The sequence below is a fragment of the Coffea arabica genome, chromosome 8e (genome assembly GCF_036785885.1).
Source record: "Coffea arabica cultivar ET-39 chromosome 8e, Coffea Arabica ET-39 HiFi, whole genome shotgun sequence".
NCBI lineage: Eukaryota > Viridiplantae > Streptophyta > Magnoliopsida > Gentianales > Rubiaceae > Coffea > Coffea arabica.
In genome coordinates this window covers 500,359-513,369 of record NC_092324.1, presented here as the reverse complement: position 1 = coordinate 513,369, position 13,011 = coordinate 500,359, and the positions used below count along the sequence as shown (strand labels likewise).

Below are 13,011 nucleotides of genomic sequence, written 5' to 3'. Positions count from 1 at the left end.
GTTTAGAAACTGATAACTGGATCTGCACTAGTCGTGATAAGCATTTTGGATTTAATGTAAAGCAACAGAGATCATTAATGGCCAGCTTAGCTGGGGTGTTTTATTGTACAATTTATGGATTGTTTCTCCAGGAAATCCATCAAGCTGATAGGATAACGTATTGCAACACAAGTTGTGTTCATGGGCATAATGTACAACTCAAGACCCACAAAAGGACTGCATTCACTCTACAAAATCCTTTGCTATCACCAAGTTTATAACTGAGAAGATATCATACTTCATCAGATAAATAAGAACAATTAAGACATCAATGACTGTTACAGAATCCTTAGCCATAAATAACAGGAGAAAATTGAATGCCATCATCACACCATACAAGCCAAATATGAATTTCCCTGTCAAAAATCTAGGAAAGTATACTCTCAACCTATAAGAAAGTATACCAAGCAATTGTTAGATATCTACATAGATGTTGGTCACCAAACGCACAAGCTACCTTTGCTATTTTACTCACCTACTACACCAGCCTCTTTAAGAAGCCGCTCAGTCAAGGTTGAAAGGTTTCCCACCTCAGTTTTAACTTTACCAAGACAACCACTTTTGTCAATGTTATCCTGTTGTCAGAAGAGCTACTATGAGGCACGATACTGATATCAAAATCAGTAACAGTGCTCAGACTAGCCTTATTTAACACCAGCCTCTTTAAGAAGCTGCTCAGTCAAAGCTGAAAGGTTTGCAACTTCAGTTTTAACTTTAGCAAGACACCCACTTTCATCAATGTTATCCCTGTTGTCAGAGGAGCTACTATGAGGCATGATACTGATATCAAAATCAGCATCAATGCTCAGACTAGCCTTATTCAGAAGTTCTCTGCTCATCTCACTGAGTTTCTGGAGCGCACTAGTTGCAGCTTCAACTTCCAGCTGAGCTGCCTCCAGTTGGAGTTTCTCAATTGCCAGGTCTCCAATACTCTTTTCACCAATTCTTTCTTGTGCCAAAGCATACAGTTGCCTCAGTTCAGCACCATCTCGATTCATCTCTTCCTTCATTTGCATTAGTTCCATGTTTTTGTTGTCCAATTTACTCAAAACCAGTTTGAGCTCTTCGTCTTTAATTGCTAGAACCCTCTGTGCAGCAAGAACTTCCATTTCTTTCGCTTTCAGGCTTTCTCTGGTCAGTTTCAGTTCAGTTTCAAGCTGCTTTTTTTTCCAGTCAAAGTTAGCACCCGATTGATCAAACAGATGAGATGATAGCTTGCGATCAGTCTCCTTAAGCAATCTGCCACACTGTTCATCTCCAAGGTCATTAGTGAGCTGAACAATCTTTGCCAAAACTGATTCAGCTTCAGAAAATTTCTGCTTGGTACTATCTAATTCATGTTGTATTGTCTGAACATTATCCTCTTTCTCCTTCAGCGCACTTGTAGCCTCCATAAGTTGGTCATCTCTATTTTTCATCAGCATTTTCAGCTCAGCTATCTCTTGATTTACTACTGCAAACATCTTCTGTGCACTTACGAGCTCTGAATCTTTTCCTTCCAGCAAGGTCTGGAGAGAAGTCAGCTCCGATTCTAAATGTTGGATCTCTAATCTAGCATTGACTAATTCTGACTCCTTGATACGAAGAAGATTCTCTGTTTCTACGAATTCAATGTTTCTACAGTCTAGTTCCTCTTTAAGAGATGCCATGTCCATAAGCGCCTGTTCTAGAGAAGATCTCTCCTTATTTAGTTCCTTCTGTAACTCTGTGACGAGCTCTTTCTCCATGGCTAATTCTCTTTCAAGCTCCTTGTTTCGAGCCTCAGTAACTCTCAGTTTTACTCTCTCACTTTCCACTTCTACTGTGGCATCCTTCAAACGCGTCATGTAAGATAACACACTTTTCCTTTGTGCATCAACTTCGACAAGCTTCTCTTGTAAAAGCTGTTCCTGTTCTTCTATTCTTTGTCTAGACAAAGCAAAAGCTTCCTGAGACATAACTAATTCAGACCTCACATCAGTAAGTAGCTTCCTAACTCTCCTAAAGTCCTCCAGAGTTTCATTTGCTTCCCCACTATGCTTAGAAAGCTCCTTCTCTAGCTTCTTCAATTCTTCCTGTGCGACAAGCCAATCTGTAGTCTGTTTATTTAGACTGTCCCCCATGACTCTTAGTTTTTCCTGTTCAGTTTGCTGCAAAGTCATTATGAACTCTAGTTCCTCTTCTTTCGCTTGAATTGATCTTCGGAGCTCTAGAAGTTCAACCTCTTGTCTTCTCACAACTTCATTTGCTTCATTCAGAAGCTGCGCCTTTGATCTAAATTCTGATTCAGCATCGGCAACTTCCTCACTCTTTCTGATCAAATCATTGCTCATTTTACTTATTTCATCTTCTTTCAAAGAGAGAGCAGACTGAGCAGAGAAAATTTGCCGATCCCTCTCCCTAAGACAAAGCTTAAGATCCTCAATGACCATTGCTTGGGAAGCTAAGACAAGATTAGCCTGCCTCAGCTCCTCTTCTAGTCTTTCCTTCCTAGAACTAGCAGCTGCTATTTCTTCCTCTCGCCGCTCCAACTCCTCCTTTGCACGGTTTACTTCATTTAACTCCAAGAAAACATTCTTCTCTGCATCCCGTAGATCTTCTTCCTTCTTCTGTAACGCTGCAAGGGCAGCTTGCATATCAGACTCCAGCTTTCCAAGGCTTAAGCCCAGTTCAGCAATCTCAGGAAGATGAGGATCTCTACCAATTTGTTCTTCCAGTTTCTGGGTCTGCGCAAACAGTCTTTCCAAAAGAATCCTTGTGGACTCAGTTGCTCCATTTCCATGGATGCTTGGCTTCTGGTTATCCAAGACTGACCTGACAACCCATAAAACTTGGCCTTTTCTGTTGCTTGCCTCCAGAAAACTCATTCTCGTCTGTTTCCCTTCTGGCCTAAGACAGCATATCTGCATAGAACATCCAAACACATCAAAAATAAGATAAAGCACAATTCAAAGACAATAAAGAAAAAGAGCTTAATCATTATGTCTCCCAATTGCTGGATGTGACATCATAAAATGGTAAATTGCCTTCAAAGCAAACTCTTAGAACAGAACTGATCATAGTGTTAGACAAGAAAGTAAACACAAAACAGATTAAAGAGCATAAATCAAGACTAATTTGACAATCTCTGTGAAGAAAATAAGTATGAAAAAATCAATATCCAACAGGCAATCAAAAGATAGAAGGCACCTATGTTTAGCTATCGATAAAAGGAAAGAAACTGATGGTCCGATTTCAGAATGGAAGAAACAAGAAGACATTTTGAAACAATGCCAGCTATTTCTACTCCATCAGTCAACGAGCAGCAAGAATCATTCCATCTATGACCACATACTAAAAAAGTGGCTCAAATCTATTGTCCTTTTCTTTGTCAACAAGGAGTAGCAGGAATCCTCTCCAACTTTTTCAACCATTAGTTATAACTGATGCTGATATGCCAGCGTTAAAAACACATCACCAACAGTTTCTCTAGGAAACTCTGAAGGCTTGTCCCATCAATCCCTCTAAAATGTCCAGTGTTGACCTCTGCTGGTGACTCTCTCAATCCAAGGCTTATCCCCGGATTCTATTACAGGTTACTGAAGACACTCCTATCCTTAATGCTCTCTAAAAAAATTTGACCAATGCGAAGCATAAGCTGATCCGCAAACTAATTTCCTTGGCTACTTAGGCGTTCCTTCAGCTGAGAGTGTAAATACATCCTACTAAACTAAACAAGTTCAACTCAAGAAAGAAGTCGCAAACCAGCTTTAGAACTCCAAATATTCAGTAAAAAAGAAAGCTTCCAACTTTCAAGCATCCACTGAAAACCCCGAGTATAATAACACTCCCCCAATCCCTTAATCCATCAAGTTTCCATCCGACCTCAAATATACAAGTTCTTGACGTCAAAATAGAGCCCTCGCCTTCGCTATCAAAAGACGGGGAAAAAATATTAAACTTGAGGAGCCAATTTCAGATTATGATTCTTTAAGTGGAACCCTGACCAAGGACAATCTTATGCCAATAAACTCTCGTAAAACCAAACAGTAATTACAAATACCATCATCCTGACAATATAAATATCCTAATAATGAGGAAAAGTTGAATATTTTTCATTTCCGCCTTTCAGAAACAAATATGTATGAACGATAAACACATGGGGGAAATGACAAAAATGGGGGGGTGGGGAAAAAACCCGGAAAAACAAATGAAGGGGGGGTACCTTGTTGTCGGCGAAATGGCGAGGGAAAGAAGCAGTTAAATTGGGTGAAAAGGTGGCCATGGTTTCTGGTACCTGGCCTCAACATCCGATGATGTTCAGGATCTCTTTCTCTCCAAAGTCCAAACTTCTACTACTACTGCTGCTTTGCATTTTTAACTTGGAGTCTGGACCAGGATTTTCCCCGAAAGAATATCAAACCTCTCAAGATAAGGAAGCATATATTGTGGGGCTTGAGGGAGGAGTGTAACTTGAAGTTGCGGAAAGGGATGGAGAACCAAATTCACACTAACCGCTTTTGCACGGGATTCATTTAACCGTATCATCACTACCACTTTTCGTTGTCCAGAAGCATCTCCCTCTCCTCTCCTCTCCTCCCTCGTCCCACACTTGGTGAGTACTATTTTGCGCTTTGGTGGAAAGTCACAAATGACTACCAATAAGATGAGATCATTTTCCAGTTTGCAATGGGATGGCAACCAACCAAGTGGCGCTCAACTACTAGTGCTAGTGCTAACGGTGCATTTCAGACAAACTTCTTTTTTTTTGCCCTTTTGCAAATTAATTTTACATAAAATTTTCATTACTGAAGTAAAATGGGGTATTTTAACCTTTTTTTTTTTTTTGTCCATCATGTGATGGTTACTCTGGTAGTTACAATATTTAGAGACAGTCATTTTATCAATATGCATTTAAACTAGTTATGATTAGAAATAGTTATATAGATAGTTATTTTAGCAATTTGTGTTTAAGTTGTAAAGTAATAACTGATTTTCTTGTAAGGATAAAGTTGAAAGTATATAAAGTGATAGAAAAATATTTATCCCAAACTCCTATTTCTCCCTTTATATCCTTATATCCTTATATATATATATATATATCCTTATACTATATAAGAATGAGTTTAGGGTAAAGATATTCTTTGGATTTCAACCGTAAGGGTAGGGTTATTTTGGGAATGTAAGAATTTGAAGTGCAATTGGAGTATTGAATACAAGTCATTATAGCTAATTTAGTTTTGTTGTATTTACTTAGATGTCCTTTTAGACATTTAAAGCTAGGGGTGACAGATATCCGATTGAACATTGGGTATAACTAAATTCAGCTTGTGTTTTAGTGAAATAACATAAAAGCCCTTCTAATCATTTAATTGTATTAACATCCAAGTCTCTTAATTTCCTAAAGCATTTCTCATCAGTTATCTGCAAACTTATGATATATAGATATTAAGACACAATTAATGCCAATTAGTAGAGAAGTTTGTTTTCTTGGCCGTTACCCCCATCTGTTCATATTTTTTTCATTTACTTACAACTTTCTTCCACCATAATCATGTAGCCTATTAAATTTGGATGTTGCTATATTAGCTACTCCTCTTCCCCATTTTGCAACACCTTTCTTAATAAGTATATTTTCTTTAGCCAATCTACTTTTTGGTTGTAAGAAATCTCAATAGGTATGTTTTCTTTAACCAATCTACTTTTTGGTTGTAAGAAATCTGTAATCTTGAAGGTTGTATGTGTGATAATTTTTTAGTATTTTAATTCAATTGTCCATATTAGATAGGCATGATAGGAAGGAGATCACATTTGTTAATTATTATTTGTGGTTTAAAGTAAGTTTATCATTATAAATTTTCTCATATGCAGATTGCATCTACTAGTATAGTATACCCGACGCCCGCGCATTACGCAAGCTTTCATCCCCTAGTATAGTATAAATATTCAAGTTTGGCAAACACCATATTCGTGCATTTGAAATTCACTCGAATAAATTGAAAAAGGCTCGCTCTTGTGTATAAGAAAGCAAAGTGAGTTCAAGACGGCCTTGAGTTTCTATTCAGATAGATATATGCAAAGCTCGATGAACATTCGACCTCAATACTTGTATATTTGAATTTGACTCAAGAAAAGGTTCGAATAGCAAGAGTTCCATTAGAGTTATGTTCAATTTGAGCACTTGGCCAACCATCGAACAATTGGTCCAATGGCCATCCAGAGGGCTTTTAAGTCCAGATTGGGTTGCTGGTTGGGATATCAAATTCTCTTGTCAGAATTCCAGGAATTATTAGCTTCTTAAATCTTGCGGTACACTAACCCACTCAACTGGTCCAAAGATGGTTTAGTCTCTTCTGAACACTTGACAATGAAATAGGCTTGACACCAACGAAATTGAAGATAATTATTCAACAAAGAATTATGTCAAACCTAGTTAATACCTTAGCAAAATTGGAAGTCATTAGAAAATCTCTGGCTCTACTTGAATTTGTAGTTTTTATTTGTGCTGTCTACAGTAACAAACTCCAAAAACAATTTCAAAAATAACTCCAAGACTTTATACCATACATAGTGGGAGAGCCTCCCTTTAGTATAAACAATTCATATCACTTAATGTTATACCAAAAATACCCTCTAAAATTAGTTTTCAAGGTACTCTTTTTCTCTATCATGATTTTAGGTACATCTACTCACATTTTCTCTTTTTCTCTACCATCATTTTAAATACAATAACTTCCTAAAAAATAAAAAAATAATATTTATAGAGTTTTGAGAAAAGCACATAATGCTCTAATATAATACTGCATATAATAATTGATTATAAAAATACATAATCATATATTTTGCAATAAGCACACATGTAGAGTGTGCCAAAAGCATTAGTACACATAATTTCAACTACAATTCACAAAAAAAAAAAGATATGTTGAAATTTGAAAATGCTGTGGCTGGGATGGCCATTTTCTCACAGCCAGTAATGCAAGGGATAATTTATACTGCTCCCAAAATCTATTTCCAGTGGACACCAGTTGAGTTACAAAATTTTGTAGGGCCCAATCTCTTGGATTGATTCTGGACTGGTTAATGGACCCATGTTAGTCCAGTTTCTTCGGCTCTGCATGATTTCGTACTCAATGAAAATCCATTAGGTTCAGGACGTTGAACCCAAGTTGATCCAATCTGTTGGAGTATTGCGTCGTTCATTCTTAATCATAACTGACCTTTCTTCTTCTTCTTTTTTTTTATAATCTTTACAATCAATTTTTTATCTCATATATAACATATTACGAAAAGCATTATAATATCATTCCAGCTTTTATTTTATCCTCTCTTCTCTTTTATTTAGATTTGGCACCATGAACATATTTGAGTTTTCTTTTGATGGTTTAAATACTAAACGTAAATATCTAATTTGAGCCACCATCTTTTTTTTTTTTCTTTTTTTTTCGTAGCGACACATCTAGTCTAGTCTAACCTACTCCTACTCCTAAGAGAGGGGGGAGGAACTTACTTTCTAAGGGAAGCAACTCTAGGGAGTGGGCCTATAGAGTCGGGGGAACTTGACGGGGACTAAACCACCATCAGACCAGACGGATGCACCACTCACCCGCATGGATTTAGAGCACTCCTCTAATGGGAGTTGGTTATTTATTTGATGTTTTGAATCCACTCAAAGTGATCTTGAGTCAACTCAAAGTCCAACTCAACTCAACTCAACCGGTAGAAATATCAGTCAAGTGATCTTGAAATTCCGATACAACTCTTAAAATCTTTTCTCCCTTCCTTTATAAGAATCGGAATCTCCCTTGAAAAAAAAAAAGAAAAGAATTTTAAGACGTATCATGTCGGGTAGACACGATGTCAAATTCGTCAATTAGGGTGGCCGTGGATGAGATTAAATACACATTATTGTTGTTACTTGATCAAGTATGTTTTGTGGATCGAGAATGAATCTAGTTTGTGACATCTCGAGCAATCATGATAAAGAACCAAAACGACACAGACGAGAAGATGACATTGGTCCAATTAACTAGACACTACTGTTAATTTCAAACCATGTCTTAACTTTTGCATACCACCGTGGACCAAAATCAGTAGGTTTAGGATGCCCAAATCTTGATGCCTGCCTTATCCAGATATGAAATTATGATGTCGAAAAGACTAAAAACTCGGTGAGCCTCAAACTTGTCAAAAGATAATTTGACTTAATTCGGGATCAATGATTCATGACGTGAGATGCATTATCCATTGCGATGTGCTTCCAGAAGGTTTATAGGATTCTGTATACAGCTGTTCGTACGCTTGGACACCGTTTGGATTGAATCGAAGGAACGGGACGAAAAAGAAAGAAGAGGACTTCAGTCCAAAAAAAAAAAAATTTTTTAAATAAATAAAAGTAGAGCAAAAACAGATTAAACACAAAACGGAAAAAAAAGAAACATTGAAAATATTATTTGGATTAAAAAAAGAAAAAGAAAAGAAAGAAAATTGTGTTACGTTCCCTTTGGATTAGTTGTTTTTGGGGGGTGTTTTTAAAAAATTTTACTGTAACAGTGCATATAAAAAATTTTTACTATAAAAATTTTTTAAAATATTTGATATATTTTATAAATGAGATATTTTTTGAATTATTGTGTATTACTGTAACATTGTATTTGAAAAACTAGTTTTTTTAAAAAAGGCCAATCCAAACCGACCCACGTTTTATTTATGTTTTTATCCTTAATTTAAAAGCTTAATTAATTTGTAAACTGGTCGATTAGTTTTCTTCCCTTCTGTTGCCGCCCATTTTTGAAAGAAAAGTAATTTGACAAAAAATAACTAGATCTCATCCCTCCCTCCGTATTCTTTCTTTTCTCTCTTCAAAACCTATTCCAAACATTTAAAAATTCCATTCCTTCATTTCTTTTTCCATTCCTTTCCCTCCCATTCCCACAAAACAAACAAACCTATGAAAGATGGCAATTAACCCTCAAGCCTGTCTCCGTCAGTCCATTGACTGGCTTTATCTTGTAGTAATTTTGTCAAAATGGCCTCCAACTCCAACCGCTCAAGTCTCCTAAGGAAGATGTTGCAGACCCCAGGTCACTTCCATTTATAGAGAGTTATCTGGAAATCCGTAATTGGACATAAATTTAGGGAATCACATAGGAAAGCAACCGTAAAATTTTCCTTCACACATAGCTATTATTGTGGACGACTTTAAAGTATAGATATTTCAACGAACTAGTCGAATGATGATTGCAGCTCACAGTAATTTGACGCTGATCGTCCCCGTCATCGTCATAGAGCGGAGATGAAGAGATCTTAAAGATTAGGTGTGACCATTTTGGATTTGCTTATGCTTTACTAGTAGTATTATTCATTCATTATTCTAAGTACTTTCAATTGCAAAGAAGAATAAGGGAACCCTAAAGAAACATGCTAGATCAGATCATAGCTCAATTAGAAATGTCCATTAGATGCCTGGCAGCAACCTCTAATACTGTTGTGTTTGGATCGTAAATTATTTAAAATAATTTTGTGAAAAAAGTACTATGGCACCTTTTTGATATGATGTATGTGAGATAAAAAGGTAATTGAAAAATGTGTTGATGATGCAAGCAAGTCAATGTGTGTAAATAAAGTGTAATAATTTACCATCCAAACATAGGGAAAGTGAGAAGGGCTCATGTGCCCTTAGTCTGGACTCTAGTGGATAAACATTCATATTTGAGTGAAATAATTCCACCATTGAGATTCTTCAGACCACCCACGTATGCTTGGCATTATATGAAACGTAATGTAATTATGATAGCTTTTTTTTATACATTGCCAGTATAACGATTTTTTTTTATTTACATAATCAGATTTAGATCATGTTACATAACATGAATTCAAATTTGAAATTAAAATCATGCACGTGTGAAATACATCCAAAACTGCTAGTATCCGTCAGTGCATAAAAAGTTAATCCATATTTGAAATTAAAATCATGCACGTGTGAAGTACATCCAAGACTGCTAATATCCGTCAGTGCATAAAAAGTTAATAATTGAGATATTTATTTAGTGGAATTATGTCTTTGCCGCGAAGAGAAAAAAGAGACCATATATGATAAAATGAATCTTCTTTCCGGACACCGTGTAAAAAGAGAGCAGGTAAAAGATGGACTCGGGGCACGGGCAATTTTGGTCATTATCAACTGCGCGTAACTTTCTTTGTACATCGTGTAACTTTTTTTTCACAGGATGTATTTTCAGAACAGATAGTGATGGGCCCCACACTTGGCGCGGAAATCGAGTTACATGGTGTAATCTCAGCCGCACAAAATTTTGAGGGCAAATCTTGGCCCTTAACCGTGCAGGGACGGTCATACTGATGACCGTCCCTGCCCCAAATCCGTAAAAGATAGGGTGGACGTTTATTTTTTTTTTCAACAGCCTGAATCAGACTTTGGTAGACAAATGGTACCTTTGGTAATAAGAGACGGCTCTTTTGCCCCATGGTTAAGAAGCCAGAGATATGTAAGAGATCCTCAAAATGATCGCTTAGTCTTTACTTTTCCTCCTTTTTCTTGCTACTTTTTTTTCAAGTAAAATTTTTGTTACTTCTTTTGTAGTTCAACTCCAACATCTCCACGAGTCTTAGCTAGCAGTGTGCAAACACACGTTAAAGTCCTGCATGTTTTGGCATTTGCAGACTTCAATTGAGCTTTACATTTCCTCGTCTAACTTCTTTTGGTTGTTAAAATGGATTAATCAATTAAATTCGAATCCATTGATTTGATTACTTGTTTACAAAGCTTATGGCTGTGTGTTTGAAAATCGAGTTGGACTGGCGTGTTTGACCTCACAAATCGACTGTGATATTATATTAGTCTGATTCTATAGTAAATTTGGTTAAACATCTCGTGAACCATTTAACAGTGACTTTAAAAAATAAAACATTGGACATTTAAATTGATTTTTGCCGATTTTTTTTTCAAAATCTTTGTATTTCAATAATGTTATCCAAGCTATTTATATCAAATAAATGCAAAATAAAATCTTGGACTCTGATTGAGCCGATTCAACTGTGAATAAAAAAATGTATTCGATTTATTTGTCGGTTCGAATTTAAAATCACACACTAGTCTTATGTTATGGATGAGGTCGAAAGGAATGGTTTAAAGGTTTTGTTCAGTTTTCTATATCTTCAAATATGAAGAAATAGACTACAAAAAAAGATATAACATCTTCCTTTTCCCATTAACAACTGACAGGAAGAAGAAGATAAAAATACGATTTATCTTTCTATCTCGCATACGTCATATTATCCGATCCGAATCCGAATGGATTGACGAATGCCTCGGAGATAATTTGAGTTTTCTCTATTCCACTTGCTCTGTTGACTTTGCTGTCTGGGTGAAATATAGGGGAATATCTTTGCAATGATCTTCAGAGGACACCAATTTTGACGATAGTGATTTCGTGCTTCCACGGACAAAAGGCTAATCTTCACCGTCAAATCAGACCGTACAATCCAAATCAACACAGACAGCGAAGATATAGTGAAATCTTGTGGTGGCAAAAAGAAAGGTTATTTCTCAACAAGTATTCAATGATCATGTTATCATGCTCTCTTTTAGCGCGCGTGCACGTGAATAGTAAATCACGTACGCCGGATTCATCCTACGTGGGGACTCTTTTTTATTGTCCCCTTCTACACTCCAACCCCTGCACGTATTTGACACTCTCCAAATCGCCCGAGAAAGCTTTGCAGCGTGTCGAGGACGAACCTAGATGTCGGGTGTAGCGCAGTGCCTCCGATTGACTGTGATGTTGTCATGCAAATCCATTAATGGGGTCCCCCACAATAAAGAATGGGAAAATGCTATCGTATGGGAGTAGTCCTTTTTTCATCCCTGAGCTGTCTCAGAGTTATTAGTAAAATTTAAAGAGTTAAATCTTATAGTAGCAGTATCTACATTGAGAGTAAAATTTTTCGACAATACATGACTCTGAAGCTGTAAACGAGTCTAGTGTCGACTCAAGTTTATCAAACTCGAGGTCGAGTTGGAGTCTACTCAAATTTAAAAAATAAATATTAGATAAATAATTTTTTTAATAAATAATAAAATATTTAATATTTAATTTTAGAATTAATATATATATATATATCAAGCGGCTTGCGAACTAATGAACTTAGTTTTTTAGTGCTCGACTTCGAATTTGAGTTCAAACTCTTTTGGTCGGCTCAAATTCCATGATGATCCAGTTCGAGTCAAATTTTGATCGAGTTGGGTCACTAGCACTTGTGAGTAGTTTGATTCGTTTTGCAATCCTACACATGATATACATGTAAATTTTAAATTTTAAATTTTAAATTTAAATTAATTATCATATGACTTTTTGTCAACTATAACAATAATGATATAATAATGCATAAGTGCGAAAAAGGTTGAAATCTCGTCTTTTTTTTAAAGTGATTCAAGTTTTTGCAGAAAAAACTAATTCTGTATAATAGGATCTTTAACATGGCACCCTTAAGATTCAATATCCTAACCATACTTATTATCGCTCTCATTTAGGGATGGCGCCCCGTCCCCCGCCTCCCGCTCCCCCCGCCCCGCCTTGCCCCGCTTCCCCCGCGGGGGCACTCGCGGGGTTAATAAAATTTTATTATAAAATTTTATTATAATTAAATTTTAATAAATAATCAAGTACTAAAATATCAACACATCACCAAATTATTATTCATTGTAATTTTACAATTGAAACTCATAAAAACAATCAAACAGAAGTTATTTGAATACAATCCAATATGATGAAATAAATATAACTAAAATAGTCAAATTTTTACTTTTAGTACAAATGCAATCACTAATTCATAATTGTGTTTGTGCTTTTTTTTGAGAAAAAAGTGTTATTCTATTAAGTGTAATTAGAAATTTAGTATAAATGTATTAGTAAATTTAGTATAACTAATTAATAAATTCTACTAGTAGACATGTATAATTATTCATATAATTGATAATATCAATTATATTACATA

General features: G+C 35.9%; 1 protein-coding gene across 1 annotated transcript; it reads right to left on the bottom strand.

Annotated features, from left to right (window-relative positions):
• Window positions 1-311: 311 nt before the first annotated feature.
• LOC113704174 (uncharacterized) lies at window positions 312-4,607 on the bottom strand. Its single transcript, XM_027225890.2, has 2 exons — window positions 4,223-4,607; window positions 312-2,921 (listed from the first exon to the last, which is right to left on the bottom strand). Exons 1-2 carry the CDS (start codon window positions 4,280-4,282, stop codon window positions 684-686), a joined length of 2,298 nt encoding a protein of 765 aa, XP_027081691.1. The 5' UTR covers window positions 4,283-4,607; the 3' UTR covers window positions 312-683.
• Window positions 4,608-13,011: the final 8,404 nt, after the last annotated feature.